This window comes from Penicillium bovifimosum (genome assembly GCF_028826915.1).
Source record: "Penicillium bovifimosum strain IBT 22155 chromosome Unknown utg000005l_segment0_segment0, whole genome shotgun sequence".
Classification (NCBI taxonomy): Eukaryota; Fungi; Ascomycota; class Eurotiomycetes; order Eurotiales; family Aspergillaceae; genus Penicillium; species Penicillium bovifimosum.
In genome coordinates this window covers 5,806,584-5,831,514 of record NW_026622714.1, presented here as the reverse complement: position 1 = coordinate 5,831,514, position 24,931 = coordinate 5,806,584, and the positions used below count along the sequence as shown (strand labels likewise).

At 48.6% G+C, this 24,931-nt stretch overlaps 7 protein-coding genes across 7 annotated transcripts; 4 read left to right on the top strand and 3 right to left on the bottom strand.

The window, feature by feature from the left end:
* Positions 1 to 555: 555 nt before the first annotated feature.
* Positions 556 to 1,330, top strand: N7515_007439 (uncharacterized protein; the record flags this gene model as incomplete). The annotated part of the gene is made up of 2 exons (XM_056668183.1): positions 556 to 876; positions 941 to 1,330. The coding sequence occupies 2 exons, from the start codon at positions 556 to 558 to the stop codon at positions 1,328 to 1,330; spliced, it is 711 nt and encodes a 236-aa protein (XP_056521779.1).
* A 218-nt stretch (positions 1,331 to 1,548) lies between these two features.
* Positions 1,549 to 2,194, bottom strand: N7515_007438 (uncharacterized protein; the record flags this gene model as incomplete). The annotated part of the gene is made up of 3 exons (XM_056668182.1): positions 1,549 to 1,879; positions 1,939 to 2,037; positions 2,091 to 2,194. The coding sequence occupies 3 exons, from the start codon at positions 2,192 to 2,194 to the stop codon at positions 1,549 to 1,551; spliced, it is 534 nt and encodes a 177-aa protein (XP_056521778.1).
* A 1,432-nt stretch (positions 2,195 to 3,626) lies between these two features.
* On the top strand, positions 3,627 to 4,444 carry N7515_007437 (NAD(P)-dependent oxidoreductase; the record flags this gene model as incomplete). The annotated part of the gene is made up of 3 exons (XM_056668181.1): positions 3,627 to 3,660; positions 3,723 to 3,946; positions 4,043 to 4,444. 3 exons carry the CDS (start codon positions 3,627 to 3,629, stop codon positions 4,442 to 4,444), a joined length of 660 nt encoding a protein of 219 aa, XP_056521777.1.
* Positions 4,445 to 4,839: 395 nt separating this feature from the next.
* swc5 (putative Swr1p complex component (Swc5)) lies at positions 4,840 to 5,970 on the top strand (the record flags this gene model as incomplete). The annotated part of the gene is made up of 2 exons (XM_056668180.1): positions 4,840 to 5,222; positions 5,295 to 5,970. The coding sequence occupies 2 exons, from the start codon at positions 4,840 to 4,842 to the stop codon at positions 5,968 to 5,970; spliced, it is 1,059 nt and encodes a 352-aa protein (XP_056521776.1).
* Positions 5,971 to 6,482: 512 nt separating this feature from the next.
* On the bottom strand, positions 6,483 to 7,463 carry N7515_007435 (T2 family ribonuclease; the record flags this gene model as incomplete). The annotated part of the gene is made up of 4 exons (XM_056668179.1): positions 6,483 to 6,532; positions 6,585 to 6,777; positions 6,855 to 7,149; positions 7,228 to 7,463. 4 exons carry the CDS (start codon positions 7,461 to 7,463, stop codon positions 6,483 to 6,485), a joined length of 774 nt encoding a protein of 257 aa, XP_056521775.1.
* A 719-nt stretch (positions 7,464 to 8,182) lies between these two features.
* Positions 8,183 to 9,934, bottom strand: N7515_007434 (MFS transporter; the record flags this gene model as incomplete). The annotated part of the gene is made up of 5 exons (XM_056668178.1): positions 8,183 to 8,701; positions 8,751 to 9,180; positions 9,238 to 9,370; positions 9,429 to 9,542; positions 9,598 to 9,934. Coding segments are annotated over 5 exons (1,533 nt in total), but the record flags the coding sequence as incomplete, so codon positions are not given.
* Positions 9,935 to 19,094: 9,160 nt separating this feature from the next.
* On the top strand, positions 19,095 to 20,312 carry brlA (C2H2 type transcription factor BrlA; the record flags this gene model as incomplete). The annotated part of the gene is made up of 1 exon (XM_056668177.1): positions 19,095 to 20,312. One exon carries the CDS (start codon positions 19,095 to 19,097, stop codon positions 20,310 to 20,312), a length of 1,218 nt encoding a protein of 405 aa, XP_056521773.1.
* Between the last annotated feature and the right edge of the window lie 4,619 nt (positions 20,313 to 24,931).

Below are 24,931 nucleotides of genomic sequence, written 5' to 3'. Positions count from 1 at the left end.
CACAATCTGGATGTTGCCCCACTCAGAAGGCTATATTTTAGCCAAGTAGGCGCTTCGTTGGTGGCTGTTCACTGATGTGTACGCCAAGTCTGCACTTTGGCGCCGGCCCAGGCAATCTATGCTTCGGGGATGTACAAGTCCAGTCGCAAACCCATTCTTCGCAATTCCGAGTGGTCCTAGAAATCTAAATTCTCAGTCTCAAACGAATCAGCACAGTGCATTACCCATTGAGGCACTGGGCTTGGCTCCATGCGGTACTTCAGCTGCTTATCGATTCGCGCTCATCTGGAAATTACCTGTTGTGATGGCATTAGCGCTCGTTCGGTAGTTCCTGAGACAATATCATCACTCTGTTTCCACGAATATACATATTACACTTGATGTCCGTTGTTCATTGTTTGAGAATACTACCTGCCGTTCATTTTTTTGACCCTTGTCCCTGGGGGGATTTTTCAATCTTTCAATACATCCTTGCTGGCAAGGTTGTCAAGTCACACAGTCTTCTCGACCATTCTCTATCTCCTCACGAGACCCAACGACATTTCATCCGTCGCCATGACCTCGAATTCATCCCTCACCGGATCAGGCCATGCCTATTCTTCAGACATGGATGAATCAAGATTCCTGAAACGCAATCGTGTCATTCACTTCATACGTCTTGGCCTATCGTTCTTGACCTTCGGCGTGGCCATTGCTGTCGTCACATGCGAGACCCCACCCTTGCAGCATTACAAGAGTACCTCCCAGTGGGCGAGTGCCGGGCTCGCCCTGTGGCCATTGAACTTTGATCTCCGTCCGACAATCGCAGCTATTGCCTGCGGCTGTATAGTCGCTGTCTTGAACCTGGTTTACATTGCCGCTGCACTCCTGCCATATGTTAGTCTTCCAATCCCATGCGCGGCTGTCTACCTTGAACCACTTATACTAACCTACATCGCAGCCATATCCCCGTATCAAGCCATTGAACATTTACTCCTCAGCCTCGGCCGTCGCAGGCTTTGTCACGACACTGGTCGGTATCCTATTTATAATATACCTCCCCTCCTCGGGGTATCCCGCTGGGTTTAGCAAGAATGAGACCCTACACAGCTGGACGTGCAAGTGGCAAACTGGAACGAGCGGCTCTAAGACACCTAGTCACTTTTCTCGTGACTGTGTCAATACTCGCGCTGGCTTCGTGATGCTATGTGTACTACTTGGAATGGAGGTTTCATTGGGACTTGCTGCTGCTGCTGGAACATGGGTTCAACGGGATGTGTCTCGTCGTCGGGATGCGCAGGCCCAACTGGAGAAGTTGGAGATTGCTACCAAGCAGGTGTCCCGGACCTGAACCGGAAATACTGAGTGGCTATAGTCGATTGTGGATTGGGGGTTTGAAATTTTTGCATGCGCTGTGTAAATGTGGCGTTGGGTGTTTTGATCTACTCGTATGAACTATATTGGAATATGCAAGTCTCATCGGATTTCCAGACCAAGAAGACACGAAATCGCCCTCTACACCAAATCCATCACAGGGCTTCAATAGCCATGCCCATAGAACTCCCCATATCAAATCGCAATCCCAAGCCCTAACCCCACAAGCGCCAACCAACCCCCAGTGGCCTTCATAGGTGCCGGTGCCGCTCCCTCCGAAGGACTAGCCGCCTTCTCATTCCCTTTCAAAGACTTAGTCGGGCTAGCCGTAGGAGACGTGCCACTTCCAGTAGCTAACGTAAAATCCGTATCCGTCGGTTGTGCAGCGTTAGAGCCGGGACGAGTCCACGTGGGAGCGACAGTAGTCAATCCCTGATCGTATGCATTGGCAGTAGCGCAATTATTCATGCTGAGATTTTGGGCCTCGGCGCGGTCCGGGTCTTCGTCAGAGCAGTCTACGTAACAGCTTTTTGGACCTGTTAGCACAGCTTAGATAGAGTTGATGAACTGAAATGATTTACTCACTTGGCGATATTTGCAGCACCTGAGCATTTGCAGTCCCAGTCGCCTGAGGTACACTCGTTGAGACCCTTTTTCATGGCTGTGACGCAGTAGTCTACTAGTCTGTACTTTATTAGAAAGGGCTTAGTCTTAGGTTCTGGTACATGGAAGCTTACTTTTGGGATGCACAGTGTGAGTTGCTGCTTGAGCTTGCATCTTGGGCGGCGATGAGGGTAGCCGATGTAGCGAGGAGAAGGGAAAGATGAGAGGTAAAATGCATGTTGGTAGTGTAACAAGACGGATCACTAGGTCAGGGAGGGAAACGAAACTGCGCTGTGCTAGAGCTTGGTGGTGACGATCGAGCTCTGGGATGTCGGGTGCAACAAAGGGGAATTGGATAAGGCCTTATATTAAGCTCGAAAGCTGGTTCCTGGACGTTACATTGTTTGGAGATACAATGGAACCATTGAGCCCATCTTTCCATCACGTCGTGTTACTCCTGGCAGCACTTTGACAGGAGTGGAGTGACGCAAATCCCCACGTGGAGAGGAAATAGGGTTCCACTAGATCAGGGGCCTATCCAGGCACCATTGGGAAACAGCACTGATTCTTCGGACGTAAGATCAGTAGAGCGGCATGGCACTGAAGTGAACATTGACCCAGGATGCACAAGCCATGGATATTGTGCCAATTATACAAATTGGTGTATAGCATGCTGACCGTATACCTGGTAGGCATCGTGGACCACAAGCCCGGTCAGAGATAAGTCGTCCTAAAGCGGAAGACCTCAGCGCATAAAGGCTTGCAGAGTGGCAAAGATGTAGATGATAGTGATGTGGTGTTTCCTTGACATCATGACTTTCTTCAAAGTCGCATTCCACAGATAAAGGTTACATTCCTCGGCCAGTCAGTCTACTTCCGTTAGCCAATCGCTAATATTCCAGAGCCGCATTAGGAATGCTTGGAATGGGTACCTGAGTCCTGGCCATGTGCACAGTCATTGATTGGGTCGTTTTTTGAACGTGGATCTGGGAGCACCGGAGCACATTGGCTCGACAACCACCTTGTTTCTTGATACAACCCGAACTATCAATATTTGCCTGCGCTCCTAGCCCTAGGGGCTTCCTCACCCGAAGCAGTCTGATACATCGGATAGAGAGAACGAAGGCGGCATCTCCGAGTTGGGTTCCTGGGAGTTGAATGGTTTTCTTATTTACCATTCTCATTGCATATCTCAATCCTCATGCTCAGCTCTGCATGCTTTCGGGAAAGAGTTCTGAACTTCTGATCGTTGATATGATCCAACAGTTCTGCCAGACTTTTGGCGCGCTAAACCTAATCGGATTGCTTGTCCACCAAAAGGCCTGAGCAGCATAGCTGGAAGCAGCAGACGGTGGATAATCAGATCCACCGCCTTTTGCAGGGGACGGCTGAGGTAACTCAGGTAAATTTGCCAAGTGCGGGTTGATAATCAGATTTGTAATGACATTTGTACTAACTAGTTAACTAGACCATTCAGCTGGGTCCGGGGATACAAGCTTATTAAAGCAGCCATAAAACTTAATAATGGCTTGTAACGGCTTGCAGGTTCCAAGGTTATTTAGACCCGGCGCTTTCCTGGAACCATCCTCGGGGAATGCCGACAACAGCTCGTCCAATCTCAAGGATAACCCAACTCCCTGCATTGGCTACTAGATTAGACACTCTCTGAGATGGCAACGCACATTTTGGTCATTGGAGCTACTGGTGAGTCTCTATATTTGACAGTATTCTCATATTCCCTAGCAATGTTTCTCACCGTGTGCTAGGTCCATCGGGCTTGGAGTTTTGTAAGGCTGCATTAACGCAGGGTCACAGCCTGACCCTCTACGTGCGGAGCCCAGACAAGCTACCTGCTGAGATAACCGACAATGCGAATGTCTCCGTGGTGAAGGGTACTCTGGAAGATGTGGCTACATTCCAACAAGCAGCAGCTTCTGGCCCTACGGTTTTCGTCTCGTTCGCGGGACCAACGTCAAATTCAACGGGAACGGTGCGTCAACAAATCGGTTCACCAGTCCATGGTCTATCATCTCAACATGAGCCCTGGAAATAAATCGAGAACTTATATACTGACCGAGCCTCGTAGCCCATCACCGATGCCATGAAAGAGATATTCCCCATCCTCGTGGCTAATAACTACAAGAGGGCAATGGTACTTGGCACATGCTCATACACCGCACCAGAGGACCAGGGCGGTCTGAAGTGGAAGGCATTGATTGTCCTTATCAAGATAGTAGGCGGGTCGGCCTTTGAAGAATTCAGCGGCCTCGGTTCATTTGTGGCATCCCAGGACGCGTCACAACTCAAGTGGACATTGGTTCGAGTTCCTTTCTTGACCAACGGCGATGACGCACCAGTCACCGCCACCTATACCGGAACTGGGAAAGATGGGATGTCCTTGTCCAGAAAGAGTTTGGCCACTTGGGTGTTGAGCGAGATATCTGGAGACTCAGAGTGGGCTGGCAAGGCCCCTCTGTTGTCAAATTGAAGGGAGTCATGGGTCTAAAGCATATTCCGGTACTTTGCTTGCAGAGCTTCATCCAGATACGGTCCTATGATGGCTGGGGAGTCTTAGAGAGATCAGATCCAGGGAGATCAGAGCGGAATAGAATGAACTCATTGTTGAATCAGAATGTCCAAATGGTTAATTGGACCTCATTAGAAGCTGTTAAGGAGCTAAGCCCGAGCCGAAGCAAAATCACTTACTGCGTACTGTAGTCTGTAGAATGTAGATCGTAGGTTTCTGTCCAGGCAGCCTCTGGCAGGAGCTTCAGGTTGCACCATTACACCGCCTTGGCAGAACCCCATCGCATTCCGCATTGCGACGCCCTATCTTCTCTACACTACCCCGAGAAACCTTCACACAAGAAGACAACATTGAAAATGGCAGATTCTACCGTGCCAGCAATTCAGGACCTTGATGAGGAGGCCTATGACTCAGCTGAAGATGAAGATTTCTCGCTAGACGCGGCACAGGACGACTCAGACTTATCTTCCGACGCCGATGAGACTGGAGAGCCCGCAGAGCCCGCAAAGAAGAAGCGAAAGACAGACAAAAAACCCCAGATCCCAAGCGCAGAGCTTGACTCTGGAGATGAGGCTACGATACGCAAAGCAAAAGAGAAGAAAACGAAAAAGTCCAAAGGAACGACATCCAAGGGCAAACGAGCGCGTGATAGCGACGAAGATGATAGCGACATTGACATGGACGACGACGAAGGCGGCACTGGGGGCTTTGTGCGGACACGCGCAATGAGGAAGCACATGTAAGCCTTTTGCATTCTATGTATGCTATGTACCATCTTAGCTTATGGTCTAACACGGGATTTCCTGAACAGACAAGAAGAAGAGCGGAAGCCCCTAGCCAAAATCGACGGTGCAACCGTCGACGTGGACGCATTATGGGCGCAGATGAACGCACCCGAGAGTCAGGCTGGCTTGACCGCCACAAAAGAAGCAAGCGAATCCGCCCCCGATCAGCAACAGACAGATAAACCGACCGCGCAGGACCAAGACACCGGAGACACAGAACAAAAGCCGGACGCGCACGCAGAACAGATGATCAAGATCAAGCGCACATACAAATTCGCCGGAGAATGGATCACCGAGGAGAAGGTCGTACCCAAGCACTCAGCAGAAGCCAAAGCGTTCCTGTCCGGCGGAGAAAACGTCGAATTCACCGAAGAGGAAGCGGCTGCTGCAAATGCTGCTCGGAATCAGCGGCGACCGCTGCGCAGAATCTCGCGATTCGATCCCAATCCGACCGGCACGATCAAGAAAAGCTGGGAGAAACAGGTTGTTGCTGATGACAAGGATGCACGCGGGCCAAAGATCAATACCGTGGAGAAATCAAGGCTCGACTGGGCCTCGTACGTTGATAAAGCTGGCATCGAAGACGAACTGCGCATGCACAGCAAAGCTAAGGAAGGTTATATTGGTCGTATGGATTTCTTGGGTCGGATGGAAGACAAGAGGGAAGAGGAAAGGCGTGCTGCGCGGCTTAAGGGCATATGATTTGCAGTCCATCGGATTAACCTGTCTCTAACACCATGCGCCGCAAATCCGACGTGACTTCCTACAGAGCCGAGACGACTAATTCCTACTCGCCCTGCAGGCCAAAGTGGCCTACATTGCACCGCACTGATTACTATCAGCACAGCGCTTCTTCCACCAACGCGCTATCTGACCTCGACTGAAATGACCGCCTTCTTCAGCTCTACCTGTCTCTCAACCTGCAGTGTGCCTAGCTTCATTACAAGGCAGGAATGTTGACCGGGAGGCATGCATGGAATAGCCAACCTCCTCAGTGTCCCTGCCCCAACAATGGCAGGTTGCCTACAGCCCACACAACACACAGCGAACGTTATTGTCCATCAATACGATCATCATAATGTCAAACTAACAAGTTCGAAACCTGTACTACCAACATGTACTATATCCATAATTCAGAGATACCATTTCCAGCCGCACATCCAGTGTGCGGACCGACATTAACAATCATCCGACAAGTCAAGTTTCCCATCTATTTACTTAGGCACATACTTGATACCAGATTTGGGGCAAGCAGAGTCCGTAACTAGCATGAAGCTGTCAGCAAAGCACCAACCGAAATGAAATCTCAGACTTACGCGTTTCAACAGCCTTGTATTTCCCCTCAATAGCATTACCCTGGACATTATAGAAGTACCAAACCTGATCCAGCTTCTCACCAGAACAACCAAGATAAACCTCAGCGCCATGCATCTCAGTCAGAGCAGACTGAATCTCGCTGGAGGTATAAGTCTTGGAAGTACTCGGGGTAATACCAGCAGCGGAGAGAGCCTAACATAGTCAGTATCCAATCCAATCGATGCAACCCCCCAATTCACACGGGGTATAGGCTGGGACATGTCACATACCTTGTACGTATCCAGTCCCTTGAACAGATCAACGACCTTTTCAAAGTAATCACCAACTTCCTCCTGCGCAGAGTAATCAGAGTAGCAGCTCGGCTCGAGAGTGTTAATGCAAGTGCCATGCTTGTTCCACTCGTGCGACCAGAATGACTCGTTATCCCCGTCGATATCAATCCAGTACTTGTCCATGTAGTCGAGGAGCGAGTCTCGGCCCTGCTCCTGTAGGATGGCGGTGATGTTGCTGTACTCGCGCTTCGAGTCGCAGTTTTGCTCGTATGTGCCGTCGCAGTTGTCGGGCCTGGAAGTGGTTTAGTATATAGTTTCGCCCGGTGAATGAGAAGGGCAGGGCGAATTGTGTGTGGTAATTTACACATACCAGAGTCCGTGAACAGTCCATGAGTCAGAAGGACCGGTGGAAGGGTCTGTATCCCAGAATTGGGTCTGCAGGAGGGCGCCGCCAGGGTAGTTGAAGCAGCAGGTTGCTTCGGTCGAGGAGCTTGCGCAGCTGAAGCCGGAGTCGGTGTCGCAGGTTCCAATATCGGCGTTTGTGCCGGTGACGAGGGTCATTGCTGCCAGGGCGAGCATGCTCTTTGAGGGGGTTGATTGGAACATTTTGCGGATAAGATGGGAGATGGGTTGAGAGGAATTGAGGGAGATGGGGAGGAGCATCGGTCTTCTTATGGGGTTTTACGCTGCACATAGTGCCCCCTTATTTTCGGCATAATCCATCCCCCGGACAAAGAAGATCTGATGCATGTCGCATTTGGACCGGTAAACAGTGCTGATTTGCTCTCGGGATTCACCGTGTATGCCTATCATCTCGGGAAAGAAGTAACATAAGGTACGGGTGTTGCTTGAAGCGGGAGACGATCATCGGGCGGGGCGTGACGGGTGTAGGCTATTCTCCAATGGTGAAACGCAGTTGGACGACGGACTCAAGCGCTAAGTGTGGAGGCCGACGGTTATCGTCTGAAGATGTTTGACGAGATGCTGACTGAGGTTGCATTGCTCAGCTGCCCCTTCGGATCTCCGACTGTTTTGATTCCAGCCCCGCAAGATGAATACTGCAAATCTCCCGGACTTGACGAACCAGAATGCTTCAGCGTTGGGTTTCGCAGTTTGACAATGGTGTTTTATCTGAAATTGGGCGCTTCGCTCGACGCTTATGTTGCAGTAGAGCAATAGGTGGGAAATACCCACGTGGGATAAACATGGAGGTCCTAACGGCTGTTTCCTTCCCCCTGCAGGATGAGACTCCATGCTCCACACAAATCCGTGTCAAATTGCCTGGACGGATAAATTGGTCAAAGAGATAATTAAGATCTAGATTTTTACTCAGATAACAACGGTTCCTGCTCTCTGTCATCGGGCGGAGACGGTCTAAGACGAACATGCCAAACGGCAGTGACAGCAAGGCCGAAAAAGACAGCAGCTTGCAAGAATGGTAGTCCCAACCAGACTTTCCCAAGATGCATACCCAGCCGGAACAGGTTGGCAAACAATGGGCCCGAGACAATAGTTCCCATACCTTGTGCAATGGCAATCGTCGAATATAAAGTGCCAACGTTGTCGGGTCGCACGAGCGAAGTAACAAGACTACGCGTGCTGACCATGAATGCCGCACCAATTGACAGGATAACCAGACCCCCGATCAAGACGGCTGGTGTCGGCGCCAGGAAGATGGCAATGTATCCGACAACTGAAAGCACACCGCTCCCTTTACTCATCAAGTGGTCGCTGTATTTGCCATGGACATCCAGATATTTGGCAGCTAAGAATGTCAAGGTCGGCATTATGAGCAAATATGTTGCGAGCGAGAATATCCCGCGCAGCGAGATGAGGAGACTAGCCTATAAAATGGTTAGTTTTGCTTGTTTGACGGTAAGAACAGAAACATACGCGACTAATGCTCCAGTCAAACTTCTTCGACACGTATTGCAGAAGCAGGTTCGTGCATTGTTTACTCATGACTGTGACGGACAGTACAAGGACCATCAGACAGATATTAGAGTCCCTCCATATAAAGCGCGTCGATTGACCGAGCTCGCGAGCTTGCCGTGTAAGCTCCCCCAATACTGTCTTCTTGCTCGGGGGCTGGGGTTGCTCATTTCCACTGTCCGGGTCCGACATTTGGGGATTGCTTCGCTTTGATTCCGCGGTTGGGAGAGTTTCGGGGAGAAACAAGCATGGGATGCTTCCCACGATGATAATGCATACTGAGAGAACAAATGGAAACATTGGACCAAATTTCATCAGATAAGCACTAAACGGAGTGGCCAGAATTTCCGCAATCTGGATGCAGGATTGCAGGCGGAATAACGCGGTCGCCCTACGTGTATGTTAGCTTTATCATGATGTCAATTCGAGTAATCGAGGCATGCCATACCTCTCATCGTCGGTGAAGACATCGGCGACTATGACCAAGGCGACGGCCGTAACGACTTGGTCGCCTCCGCCGATGATTTTGAAAAGAGAAGAGAACCAGACCATGCGGAGTGGAATGAATCTTGAACCAAGACCTGGCAGAAGAGATTAGTAGGACATCGAAGAATTGGAAGTTATTCGGCGACAGCTCACAAACTATCTTAACCCAGATTTCTCCGAGAACGATGCCCAGCATGCTAAGATATAGGACAGGCCTCCGCCCCCAGCTATCCGCGAGGACCCCGTACGGCAGCGAAAGCGCCATACCTGTAATTGGAAATTATCAGCATCCAGACTTCAGAGTATTGTGTAGCACACGTACCAGGCAGCACATCAAGTGTGTTCTGATAGCCAATCACAAGCGCTAATTCTCCCTGTACAGCCTCGGATTTACACGGATTGGAGTCTCCTAACGTCTCATTTCCCGCCTTATGAAGGTTTGCTTGGTAGTTTCGACAGATGATCTCTTCATAGACTGCCACCTGCGGCGCGGTGGACATGAAGAATCCAAAGTCGGCCGATAGCAAGAATATGGCACAGAGGATACAGATCAGTAATTTCTTCGGGTGACGCGCTGGCCGGGCGGTCGTCCCTGAGCCCAAGAGTGGCTCTGTCTCCGCTGGCATTGTGTCGATAGCCGTTATGAAAGATGCCTGGTTTGCTTTTGTCACAGGATACAGGGCGGAAGCGTCCGTAGGGGCCAGTCACTGTCAGGAAAGGGCCCTAGACATGAAGGATTGAAGGATCGGAATGTTGAAAAAGAAAGAAAGAGGAAGTTGAGCCGTTGACTCGTTGGAGATATGCCCTGAATTGTTAATCAATATGTCGTCAGAGTCCAAGCCCAATTAGGGGACGGACGGACGGTTGGACGCCTGGCCTGACCGGGGAGGCTGACCCCGCTTGTTTTTCTTTGTTTCCTGCTTAATCTCCCACACCACTAGGCTCTCAAGACATCAATTCTAAGATATTGTTGTGGGCCTTAGCAGAAGTCAGAGATTCTGCTTCTGCTTCTGATTCAACAAATCGAAGACGATCGTCCACTATCCGGATTCTGCGTTATCTGGATCGGAGCTCGGAGCTCGGAATTCGGAGTTCGACCTGACAGGTCTCAAGGCACCAGTGAGAATGTAAGAATTTAGGCCTCGATAAGCCGTTAGCGACTCTACGGAGTTAAGAGGAATAAAAAAAACAAGCATACGAAAGACCCTCAACAGAAGTGACGGAAATCGTGTCAAGGCCTTCGTACCACCAAACACAAGCATGGACGCTTGACCGAGAACAACATGGCAAGTGCAACAATGCACCTGCTGCGTAACCTGTTTCCCGCTCTCTCCGGTCTCAATTGCACTTACAGCACCGGATTCCCAACAGAAGCATACCAAACTCCGTCTTTATGCCGATACCTACCATCAGCCTGGTTCTAAAGCACGAGCCAGTTAGTCCTTCAACGCCTGCGCACGCGAAAACTCGATGACCACGGTCGCAAAAAAGACCAGTTCGGGGATCGCCATGCTTCAAGGAAGATATCCGCTCACAAACTGCGACGATGCGCAAAGCTCCAATTGTCATCTGTCACGAAGACAAAAGTACTGGCTAGCATCCGGAGGATCCCAGATTCCCCTAATGGCTTACATACATCAACTGCAGGATTCCGTCTTGCCTCGTCTTCTGCATGAACCCGAGAACTCTCCCTGGGGTTTTGAACGGGGCCGCTGTATTTTCAAGCTGCCTGGGTCCCATGCAAACTTCTAGATCTTTTCAAGACCACGACACCGGAGAATTCGCTCGGGGATTTAAGCGACATTTAAGCGAGTTTTTGTTTCTTTGCTTTTTCTTCTGGCTGCGTGTTTGCCTTACGCTAGCACCAGCGGCCGTTGCGTGGCGTCTCTTCCCCTGAAAATGGCTGAAAATGGCGTCGGAGAGGCTGAAGGGGGCCATGGAGTAGATTGAAGCATGGCTGGCACGATAGATGTTTTGATCGGTAGTGAGCATGAAGAGTCTCAATAATAGCACCAGTCCCATTGAATCTGGGTATAAGTTCCCGGGCGCTGTCACTACACCCAACCTCACTGTCCTCTGCTTGTTCCGCTATGGTCCACGGCAAACGAGGAGCCTCCCCCGTTGCTGTAGCATAATATTCCTGAGAGCGTTTTCCTGGGCCCAGTCTTCTGTTGTATCTTATGGAAGCTTTGCGCTTTCTTTTGGCCAGTTGGAATCAGGTTCTTCCTGTCGCTGTATCGACTAGATGTCAGGTTGAGGATAATCGACGTGTGCTTTGGTGCACATCAGACTTCAGCCAGATCGAGCGTATGGCCCGTTCACTCCCGTCCGGGTTCCATATTTGTCGAATGTGCTGCTCTTTGGGGAACCTAAGCTGGGCGATGTCGGTCGGGGAAATGTAGCAGCTCAAGGTCCGCAACTGTCGTCGTATAAGGCTTCGGTATCCTTTCCCGCATTCGTCCAGTCGATAGTATGATTAGAGCTGGAGATCGGAGTGCTAGATGGATGCCATCTATAATAATGTTGTCCTGGTTGGTCGAAGAGGAGTGGAACTCGAAAGTCTGGTGGGATCGCGGGTTGACATGTCCGGGTCCACGGGTGAGCCTCATCCTTAGTGGGCTCGGGAGGGAGCCAACCATGGACCCAGCCAGGTACATACTGAAGGGCGAACAACATCCATTGAGCATGTACCTAGCACTTCTAGGTAAAAACATCAAGCAGGTGAGCTCTATGCCTATGCCTAGGCAGTTACCTACTGTAGAAACCGAACAGGTACCTACTAATAAATCAGGTGGTTGCCGGGCTGGTCTTGATATATATCGACGGGAGCACGAACATACCTACTCGGATGCCACTGCCCGCGACCTCGAGTCCTAGCCCGGTGACAATCTAAGCCTGTAGGTAGGTAGCCGATATGTCTGTTGAGATTATCAGGTATGAAGAGTCACCTACGACCTAGTTCTACAAGCTATGCTACACGTCTTTCTCGGGCTATTTCCCATAAGCTACTTAATGTGGGAACCAGTCGGCCCACCGTAGTGTAGCGGCAATGGCACAAATTGCATGTATGCATTGCAAGACGACGTTTCAATAGGTATATTCACATCCAATATATCGACATGCTGTGAGAACTTCATGCAAATTAGCGAGCCATCAGCAATGTGAAATTACATCTGTACTAGTAGTTAGTAGATAGCCAATTTTGCAGCTCGTCCCAATAAAATGATACCACAGCAACGGCGGGCGCAGTGCCTCGCACTACAGAAAGCAATCTTCCCAGGACCTAATCCCTCCAGCAACACACGCACTAATGATCCAAGCATTGAGGGACACACAGACCTTCTGAGGCTATTCCCCGGTAACCACCCATCCAAATCCATAGACTTCCACACCATATATCCCCAAATCCGACCTCAGACCTTAGCATTTTTGCCCAGAACCTACATGAGGAGCTTACGACAACCAAGCCATCTCACCTATCTCGAGGCGACCGTGCCTAACAAAGAGCGCACAGAGCCACAGAGCCAAAACCAAGACATGGCCGAGACCCGGACCCAATGATCCGCGTTGCAGGAGTTCGAGTCCATCCCCGGAACACGCATCAACGCATACCGAACTCATAGAAACCCAACACGACTGACATACACTCTAAATACTCGAACACGAACAAGACTTTAGTCTCGATTCGCGCCAGCGGCCAGAATACCAATAATGTAAGAAATACCATAGACAATGAAAGTGAAACCAAGATAAAGCATGTACAACAGCCTCCAGGCTTGCGGCAAGGGTTCCAATAAATTAGAAAATGACCTCATCGGATGTGCCCATCGTCGATCATGTCTGCTAGCACCCAATCAGAAGGCCACATCGAGGGCAGGCTAGAGCTAGACATGGTTCGTGCGCTGCAGGGCTGGCTGCTGCAAAGCACCCATGTCTGACATTCTCCAGGTAGAGATGTGCAGCGTCGATCTGGCTCGGTGATTGCGTCTGGGTTTGATCTGCTCATTACTAGGCATCAGGTACTTACTAGTTTACACAGTAGATGTTCCGGTCTGCTTGGATGCTGGGTTACATAAGATTGTATATGCACGGGAGTTGGGGATCCGATGTGCAATAGAGCAGTGTGCTTGCGCTGGTATGTGAGACAGGCGGCATTATTGTAACGCTGCATCGCGCATTGGAAGGGCTTCGGTGTGAATTTTCAGATTTATTTCGGATCCAATTCAGGAAATGGATTTGCTCTGGACGTGACTGAATACTGAATATATTCCAGTATTGAGGTGGTATATGTTCTCCTTCATCGCGACTCACATCGTGTCGCGCTCCTGGATGTGCACTGGTTTATAGGTATCCAGGCACACAGGAAGACAGGTACACAGGCACACGAGGATCCTGGGGAACCCCTGAAGCAGCATTCAGGCTAACCAACCGATGAACAACGCAGCACCAATCAGGAAGACCAAAGCTAGGTCGATCACCCCAACGTTATGTAGGGCATTGTCCGTTTCGCCACCGCAAAGTTGGTTCCTGAGAACCGGGAAGCATCTATGCAAGGCAATGCAATGCAAGTCAACGTGGAATATCCGGTGCAACAATGAAAAAGAAAATAAAGAAATCCATCTCGAAGGCCATCTGGAACAACGAACGAGAACTGTCTGTGTGAGGTGAAAAAGAGAAGGCAAGCAAGGGGCAAAAGTAAGAAAGCACAGAAAGACCGAGGCAGCACTCAGAGAGCCAACTAAGCTACTCTTTTAGGGGTTGTGCATGAGTTCTAGGTGACTATCGATATTATCTTTTGCATCTCTGATCCTTTTATCTGGTCGCTCGGTCCCTGCATTTCATGGCCTAGATTTTCTTGAGACAAATCATTAGCTGCACCTTCGAGATGCTTATGCTCGTCCATTGGAGATGTTTATAAAATATATGCATGATGCTATTCAGATTCCAAGAGTTGAGTTCCACCGGATAATTTTGCCGGAGATCGAGCAGTTCTCAAATTGACTGTGTGTAGTCGCTCCTATTTCCGCCAATACGGCCGGTCGCTAGAATTCTTCTTAGACATACAGATAAACACCATGAATCAGAAACAATTAGCACGGTCCCCGACGTACGAGTAAACTCCGCGGATTATGTCTCGATAGTTAGCCTTTATTGAAAAGAATGTACATGGAACCTAAGTAGAAGTATTGGCATGAAAAGCGTAATCACTTCACGACTCAATAGAAGCACGGTCAGCACCTAAGTCGACATTCACAGTGGCGTCATAGGACCCAACGGACCTGCAGCACTTCCAGTCCCGAATCTACGTACAGAGCGGGGCGGGGGAAGCACTATGCATGCCGAAGAATGTCAATGTCAATCAATGATCAGTGAGGAAACAGGGACACGATAGTACAATAGACGGACAGGTATGCTGGTCTAGTAGCAGGTGTGCATGGAGGTCCAGAAATAGGCACAAATATGATAGGGTTCATGAAGTATGGGAGAATGAGGGCGTTGGTGTCATGTTCATGGCTTTAATGGGAGGCTTGCATGTTTTGAGAGTCACTGGACTGGACTAAGCTGTAGCGGCTGTTTGGCTTTGGGGTTGGAAGATTGGGGAAGGTTCGGAGAAGGTCTTGGGAGTTGATAGATCCGTTTTGGTGTTATCCGGGTACCTGGTTCCTGAGTGGTGCTAATGCAGTCATACTGCTGGCGACCATATATGGTTTGCTGATTCGTGATTTGATTTGTGGGTGAACTGGAGCCTGGTCTATCATTTTTTCTATCCTTTTTTGGTTTCTGGGTCGAGAGTGATACTATGAGAATTCTGGTCTAGTGTCAACGATGTATGCAATTTCTTACATATCTTAGCGTCTATCGATGGTGGTACGTCACCGTGTAGTATTCTGTGTGCCATTTCATGGGTGGCCAGCACGATATGCTACAGGTATGGCAAATTTGCGGGTTTCACTTGCCACATCTAGCACTTGAAACCAGCAATGCGATTAACAGGTATTTTCACATTGTAGAGAGCCTCAATGGGTCATAGCCGGGTTGGGATCCACGGGCTCCATCGAGTGGATAGTCAAGGCAAAAATCATTCGCCAACCTGGTGGCGAGCTGATCGCCGTAGATCCCGTAGGCACAGACAAGAGGCATGTTACTGATTCAGGCCAAATGCCTGATAATCACCCGGCTAAGCCACAGTTCATAGGCAACGCCACCCAGCGATCGCAGTCACGAACGACTGTGCGCGCTCTAAGGACAGTGCACTCTGGTATGACTCGATGTGACAGGAGTGTAGCCACTATCGAAACCTTCCAGCGTCAGTGCGGTATCTGGTGTGGGTTGGGATGGATATTTCGGCAGTAGTCTAGCTTCCCGTGGTATGGACCCATGGTGAGATCTGATCTCGGACCCTCTGCAATAGAATTTGTAGTTGGTGATAGTGGTGTTTAGTGTCGGTAAATGCCGAACTGACCTGGTGGGTTCGTGAAAAGGAGCCGCGTACGATGATGGTTGGAGGATATCCCTTCAGACGCAGGGGCCGAGAGATCTGGGGGAGAGTCTCATTGTCTTGGGTTCGGGATATCAGTCACCCTTGCTGCTTTTGGGTCTGTGCGAATAAGGAAATTGGCCGGTGTGACCCCGGGAGGAAGCTCAGGTGAAGATGGGGGATGTTGTTTAAGCTCTTTATTGGTTACCAGTGTCTGACACTCAAGTCTGAACCGTGGAAATCTTAAAACTTTATTGGCATATCCACAGATCACACTTGTCTACATTGTACCTGGAATACGTACTTCGATTGATCAAGATGATAAGATCGATGAGATGAATGAACGAACAGAAGTGAGCGACAATAGCCTGGTCCATGCTGCGGTTTGGTTTTCTTCTACACAGTAGGTCCGCGGTACTCAACATGTGCAATGAATCTGAATTATTGCAAAATAGATGCATCTTATCAATAGGATTATTATAGGAATGTGAAGAAGCACGTCAAAACCGGTTTTCAACTCATGGCACTAAAGAAGTATGCAGAAAACAATAAAGCATGGCGATGAATTTCGTGAAGAGTTAGTGATGCATGTAATAGAACGGGAAGCCAATGTGGGGGAATTGCCTGGACAAGATCTGACAGTCGACACTGAACAATAGCACCAACCAACCCGAACGCGACAACGATCGACAAAGAGGGTCCGATAGAACGCCGAAGCCACAATCAAAGACCGAAGCAGTCCTGGTCCACCTAGTCCAAACCTTATCGCGCTAGAAGTGTCACCTATCTCACAATCAGAGGATTTCAAAGCCGTTTAGCCTTATGGCTGGGTCAAACGCTCGTCTATTCTCAGCGCTAGTATGTACTGTTTCATCTCGACCCACTCGACGGGCCACGCAAGTTGCAATGTGATACACAGACAAACAGTAAGAACAAATAACAAATAGGAGAATTCCTCCTCTCGGTAAAGTTACGACTGGGGCCTCGGTCGCCCGCAGCGGAGACAAACATTCGAGGCCGATCACTATCTGGACGGTTGAAACGAAGACATCACGGCGTGGCACATCCAAGCATGAAAGAATGTGAAACCATGCCTGTTATTACTTATTATGAGCCACACGCAGGGTAGGTTGAGTGCGAAATAGACGCCCTCCAACCAAAAGACATTCTCACTCTTCTGGTCTCAACTGACGCGTGATGGGTCAGACGCAGGTGCAGCTCACGCCGATGGTTTCCGAACCGTTGGGACGGATTTGCGGCTTACTCAGTTTTTTTACTTTCTAGACCCAGCAGGGTGGGTTTTAGATTGTTCCCCAAGGCTTGCAAGTTATTTGCTTTTTTCTTGCTCACATTCCAGTGATGTCCGATGATGCTATGTTTATGGTGATTTGTCACTAAGGAAGGCCAAGGCCCAAGGGTGTCCGGCTCAAAGCCGATGGGTCCGGGAGGAAGGGCACTAGACCTAGTTAGGGTTAGAGGATATCAGTAAATTGAAAATAGAAAAGTTCACAAAAGAATGGAATAAAATGGAACTGTGCTGATTATGATTTAGATGGCAAAACGACGCGGAGAAAGTGAGAATGTTGCAAGATGTGGGAACTGGTATCTGAGATTGCTACTCTCTGAGATGCTGCAGCCTCAACCAGGTTCGCACAGACCAAAAGATGGTTAACGTCTGACCTGTCGCAAAAGTACGGATGAGATCGATCCAAGCCTCCACTGCACGTCCGAGCGAGCTCATATTTTTGAATTTCGATGTCGGTGATATCGTCGTCGATAGCCAAATATATTGAATGTTCTATGTGGTGTATAGTGAACTGTAGTTCCATGCACTCTAGTGAATCTCAAGGTTTCCAAGGTTGCCCCCCATCTGAGACTCTAAGTGGAGAAGAAGATCAGGGTCTCAGATGGTTCGTGCTTGAGGATCGACACCGGCCAGAAAGTCCGGGGAGACGATCGACCTGCATGTTCGAATAGACTCTGCTCACATTGCGCGGAACCTCAAGAGGTACAGCCTAGACATTCCAATGCACAGAGAGCATGCTCTGAGGGTGAATGGGATTGGCTGTTCTCTGCCTATATTCCATAGTGGAGAGTGAAGATTCGGGAGAGATGCATGAACGAAGAGAAAAGAATTAAATAAAAAGAATATTTAGATAATAGGATTATGCAGATTGAGTTCCCAGAAGACTGGACCAACATAACGCCTAGATGGACTAAATAGGAAACCATCCACCTTTAATTCACCTTTAAAATAGAATAAAATAAGAATTCAAACCTAAATAAAATAAAAAAAAAAAAAAAAAGAAAAAGAAAAGGTGAGGGATGTCAATCAATCCGCCGATCCAAGTCTCTACCTCCAGCTTCAGCCCAAAAAGGTACCAGGAACAAGCTTCCCCCCGTGGATCATTAATTCCATTATATCTCTCTTTAAGACAACCCCAACCCTCGATTTCCTCATTTACACTATTCCCCTTACTGTACCTTGTTCATATAATCTCCCCTCCTCCTTCCCCCACCCTCCCCTGCCGTACACTCAATCAATCTGAGACCAGCCTCCCCTTCAAAGTCAACCGCGTCAAAGGGCTTCTGACACCAATAACGCCTATCTGGTACCAAGTGTTCCATACCAGCCCATTCTATTGTCCCAACTCGGTAATTCACCAGCATTTCAACGCGAAACATCGCGAGAAAGCTGCAGTCCTCGAGGAAACGCCAGTCGATCCCAGCCCAGATCCTGCCGTTTGAGCCTTTGCCGCGGTAACGGAGGAGCTCATAGTCTACATTCCTAGCCTTGCTTTACACTTCAAGCACGCGACGCGACTCTAATTCTGGCCGAGAGTTCTCTGCCGAGCTTAGACCATGGCGTATAGCTGTAAGTTCGATCTCCACTTTCTCGGGATTGTATGCTCGACCAATTTGTTTATTTCTGCTCGTTTGTCCTCCATTCCCTTCCCTCTTGACATTCTTTCCTTTCCCTATACTCTGGGACCTAATACACATTCTCTTGTCTCGTGCTCTTGTTCTTCTACTTTCGTTCTCTTGTCTTCCATCATCCATCCCTACTTTCTCTTTCGTCATTTCCTTTAGTCTCTTTTTTTATACTGTCGTTCTACTCTCCTCTCTGTCAACTACTTGACCTCACCTTTCGTTGAAAAGACACATCATATCGACTATTTGCTAAACAACTACCCTGGACAGGTGATACAATCGACCCTGTTTCATCTCGATCTTTCAAAACTGAAGACCTGGACGATATGAGATCTCAGGGACAGCAAATCTCTGATCGTTTGACTGTCGAAGTTGATTGCCACTCTCTGGGCCCCAGTGATTGCCCCTCGATGACTTCGAGCTTCTCTCCTTTGGACTCTCCAACCCCGACCCCCACCAGTCTCTACAGCCAAGGCTCAATGGCTTCACCCGTCTGGCACGAAGCCACTCAATACCACCATGGCCTCCCAATGGAGCGCCGAACTTCCTCTACGCCCCTGCGCAGCGCATTCAGAATGGCCGATCTGACATCAGGGGAAGGCATGATGACTATGTCCTGTGGAAACATCGAACGACAGGACCAGATGCCTCTTCCCGACTATCTTCCTGGATACGATGACAACGTGGACCAGCTCTGGATCCCTCAGGACATGCCGAAGACGTATCAAGAGCCCCAGTTCCCATATCAGGCATCCATGCCTCAGTACAGCCAGATGGCCCGCAACTACTACCACCGTCCCCAACAGGCTGGCTACCTGCCAGAATCAGCTTCCAATCCTTGCCTCTCCCGTCCCATCTTCAACCAGCCTAACGAGCGGATGCCCAACTCGGCATCGATGTCCAACATGGTCCACTGGATGCCTTCCCAAGAGTCATTGGTTCCTCAAACCATCACTCCCGCTCAGGTCCAGCCATTCCCTACCGGACCCGTAACTCCCCCTTCCTCATCTTATTCCGATTTCCCTACCAACATTCCAACTTTCAAGACCCACACTCCTTCTACTCCCCACCGCTCAGTCTCTATGGGCACCCCCTCAGGGTCCGACACTCCGGTCAGCCGGATGTCGGGCCACAATGATTACCAGGAAGAGTTCCAGCTCTCTCCTGTCTACCGTGATGGTTTGATCCAACGTCACCGCCAGCCTTCCCGGAAGCCTTCGAAGAAGCAGCTCCTTCGCTCTCACCTCAGCCTCGAAAACCTGCCTCCAATCATCAAGCAAGTCCAGTTCAAGTGCAAGGAACCCGGTTGCAAGGGCCGTTTCAAGCGCCAGGAACATCTCAAGCGCCACATGAAGAGCCACTCCAAGGAGAAGCCCCATGTTTGCTGGGTACCCGGATGCCACCGTGCTTTCTCTCGCAGCGACAATCTCAACGCACACTATACCAAGACCCACAGCAAGCGGGGCGGGCGCAATCGCTACGTTGCAACCCTCGATGAGACGAGTCAAGATTTCGATCCCGACTTCCGTGGCCAGCTCACTCCTGATGGTCGCCCAATCTACGGCAGCAAGCTTGAGGATCCCATGGCCGATTGTGGTGAGCTCAGCGTCGATGGCTGGGATGATTGAAGCTACCCGGACAACAACAAAAGTGAAAACTACAAAAACAACAAAAAAAAAAAAAAGATACGAATACGTGAATCGAATACAAAGAAAGGGTTATTGACCCTGGATATTGATACCCTCCGTGGAGGATCAGAGGCATGGGCCAGAAATCATCGCTGGCCGTCCTGGCGTTGTACATGTCTCTTGGTGAATTGGAGACTTCTATTTATATTTTTTCTCTTGCATAATTTGTTTGGTGCCACAGGCTGGGAGGTGTTTGTGAATTGGACATCGTTGCATATGTTTTTATTTATTTTTGCAGTAATCAGAACGCCCTTGAGGTTGGGGCGAACGTGTACAATTCGTTGCTGTTTTATCATTTTTGTACTACCACCTCGTTACCACATTGGCATAATATACAAAAATCGAGATCTATGGATTGTTACATTCTCTCCTACTTTACTATCAATACTAGATCTACAATACTCGTGTCATCCCCTTCGTTTCTAACACTTTCCTCGTCATATCTAGCCATCTAGCCCATGGTGGGCCTCAATCTTACACATCACACCCAGATTTAGCCCTGGATTTCTCCAAACAGATCTATCTGTCCAGTGGATCTCCCATCTTCCCAACAAGGCCACACACATAATCACAGCCACACAGTCCCTGCTACTCAAACTCACCTCGGAATCCCCCACAGCCAAGCGAAGTCCCGTCATCTGTCTCACCATGTCATCATCTCTTCACCGCAGCTCTGACACGAGACCGAAGGTCTATGCTATGCCTAATCGAATGCACCCCAATCTGCTATGTATACTGTGTACCTTGTAACCATGATTCCATGCTCGACTTCCTCGATCGGCAGCCAATATCGCTAGTATGTAGCAAACTGATATGTGGATCCTGCGTGTTCTCTTTCCTTTTTCTGGAAATCAAATAGAAGGCTTAGACTTGCTGCAATGATGTAGTAGTTCTATGAATAGCACCGGGTGGGAAAAGGAAATATCGAGAAGTCTGATAGATCTACTACATGTGAACATGCTAGCTAAAGCCGCATGGCAAGGTGAGCCACGATCAGTAGCCGCGTTCTTACCAGGATCTATTTCATGCGTCACCAGCTAGTTAAATCTCAGTTACTTCCAAGGCTAGTTATAAGCGAAAGTTCCGATCCTTTCTCCCCGGCAAATCCATATTTGCTTTTTTGACTGATCTTCGTTGCATGGAATATCATTCTCTCGTCAACTGGTAAGTGTTCGTCTGCCTCCTATCTCCATTTATTCTCTTTGACTAGAAGAAACCACCGTCTACGGTAATTCTATAGATCAGGTACTTAAATGCATTCAGTCAACTATTTCATTGCAATGCATCTAAAACCTCAACCTCAACCACCACCTCAACCCCAAGCCAATCCCAACACCCAATTCCAAATACCAAGCCCACATCTACACCGATCCTCCTATTCCAAGATTATGCGGTGTGGTAATCACACACGAGGTCCATTTTACCCATCCCACGCTGCAGGCCATTGTTACACGACGTTATGTATATGCCACGCTGTACGGATTGAGATAGGTACAGATCCCGTAGAATCTGGAATATCGGGAATAACATCCAGGTAAATTCCCGTCCTTCTTATTGGTGTGAATTCCCTATCGTATCCCATACCTGCAGCGCTGTTCCTTTTCCATCTCAACATAATTTAACCGACGGATCGACGATGCAAGATCTAACTGCAGATATCCCAGCTAGGCAGCGCAACTGTGTCTTCCATTTTGTTACTAACTTCTTTCCAACTCTCAACCTAACTTCCAACGCATGTACGGAGTACAGTATGTGCATCTACCTCCACATTCCTAAGATTCTAATTCCCATTGGCGGATATCCAGCACACCGCATCGGCATGCCCTGTACAATGGACGTACAACGCGCGTTGAGTCGAAATAAGCGCAGTGCATTCTAAGTTATGAGGCATAATTCTTTGAAAAACTAATCTACAAACCTTCCATTTCCCCAGTAAAAGCCAAAAAGCGAGATATGCATACATCCCAGGTACTATGAACGTGCATGCATTGGAATGTGACGGCGTGGCGTGTGCTGTCACGATGTTCTAGATTCTATTTGGGTTTCAGGGATCGGATCCGAGATGTTCTCCAGGTTTGGTTCTTGGGTTATGCAATGTAACAGTCCCTATTCATTTAATGCTCATGGTCTTGTCTGCCGGTAGATTGAACCTGCTCGGCTGTTGTAGATCGTTATATCTTATTCTTATCCCTGGCTTCGGGACCCGGGTGATCCGGATCTTGGAAATTGTGCTCGCAATATACAGTGCCTGATAATCTGCCTTCGAAGTCCTCAAGGGTCGTATTTAAAAACTCCTTGAAAATGAGGTACTAGGTCGCGAACCCTTTTGGGTGGTAGCACGACTCGAGGGTTGTCCAAGCTGTTTTGGCATCGGAACAATCTTTGATGTAGAGGAGAGGGCCATCCTCACACAGGAGCTGTATGATAGACAAAGCCTTCTCGTTTTGTTTTGTGAGGATGGCCCTCTCCTCTACATCAAAGATTGTTCCGATGCCAAAACAGCTTGGATAACCCTCGAGTCGTGCTACCACCCAAAAGGGTTCACGACCGAGTACCTCATTTTCAAAGAACTCTTTAACACGACGGTTGAGGACTCCGACACCATGGAGGAGTACCTCATCAAGGTCAAGACACTCAACGACGATCTCAAGGGCAAGAACATTCTTCTTCCTAAGCAACTGATAATTGCTTGGGTGCTGAATAGCCTGAGCGACGAATATGAGACATTGACCCAGTCAATAGTCCAATCACTGCTATCATCAAGTTCTTGCAACACAATCAAAACTTACTTGAGTCTTGACTCACTCATTGACTCCACCATCTTTCTTCCACATTCTTCCTAAGTGCTTTTATCTAACTCGGCCGTGCAGAGTGCTCATTCAATGTCGCAGAGAGCTTTTGCTTCCAAAGTTTCTATTACATGTCCGGACTCTGGAGAGCTGGCTAGTTTCGAACATCAGATCTACAGTCACGATCGTTCGATTGCAAATCTAATATTTTCCATCTTGTCCCTATGTTAACTAACAACAGTCTCACATCTACTGTAGTTATCCATTTCTACAGTTGTGTACACACCAGAGTCAACTGGTCAGTGTTGACACCATTCCCAATTAGGCAGTTAACCCCTTAGTCATCGAAACCTATCCACCCGCATGATGACTAACCACTTACGTAACCCGCACTATATAAAAACTCCGCGCGAGAATTTTCCGCCTCTCCTCCAGATAAATTCCGACCAACTTCAACAAACCGCCAACAAGCTGCTGCAGAGCACATTGTTCAGAGATTAATGTCGTCTACTGATCAATGGCTCAGCTCAGCTCAGCTTCCTATTTTATCTAACCCTCACACACTTCACAAGATGCCTCTGGTTTACCTTACTGTGATGATCACACAAAACTGACACGACTTTCTCCATGAGTGTCTCAAACTATCAAGCTCAACAGTCTGAGTATGGTGACCATGAGAATATGAGTCCAGTTGTATACTCTACATCATTGCATCATCTTGCATACTCGATACTGACGATGTTGTTCTAACATTTGTTTTCCTTTTTTCTTCTATTTCTAGCTCAGCTGACCTTCTGATACCAATTGAACCTCACTTACCATATACAACTCCTTTCCAGTCCCAATCCATAGCACGGATGTCAAATTGCGATCCGGCCCTTTCATGGCCGCGGTTGCGCCGAAGAAGTGCTTATATTGAAATGGAGATTCGTCTCCCTAGCCAGTGAGTACTAGATTTTTGTCCTACGGTTCGCCCGAGGTGGCAAACATCCATTGAAGATCTGGGACATACTGTCTTGAGTAGATTCTATAGTTTTGAAATACATGTTCATTTTCATCATGCTTGGTTCTTGGTTCGTGTAATCATTAGTTGTTGAACTACAGTAGCAACCTTCCAAGGTCCGAGGTGCGGAAGGGCTGGCAGTGGCACATCTCGAGTACCTGGCAGTGGACATGCAGGATCTAGTATGCATATGCCACCTATCAACTTGTATGCCTACGACCAATGACAGAAACTCAAAGCGAATCCAGTTGCATTTTGTGTTATCAAAGTTGAAGTATTTCCACAAACCGACCCACCCTCCCATGTTCGCATAATAAGAATGAAAAAACTCCTTTACAGAATGGTATCGAGTCTGAATATCCCAGTGTCCCACTGAAAGCCGTGCCCACATAGTACAATCGAAGAACAGAATAAAAGGAAAGAAAAAGGGAAAAACAACCATGGCAAAACGCCAACCTCCCATCTCCACGATGCCTGGTCCCTGTACAATGTCCCGGGGATTCAGAAAAAAAGGAACGAAAAATAGAATCAAGAAGTGAAAAAGAAAACGTCAAGAGGTCGAGAACATGAACTGCTCCGGACCAATGACTCCCACTGCCACTGCGTAGATGCTCGTCATATATCCACTCCAGCCAGATTGTACACTGGCGAAATTGCAAATATGCAAAACTCCCTGCTCTGTAGCAGGTTTATCATCAGTCTCGTATGTAGCTGGGTAATATAACTGCCAGCAACCAGACTCCAGCGAACAAACTAGCATTCATGGC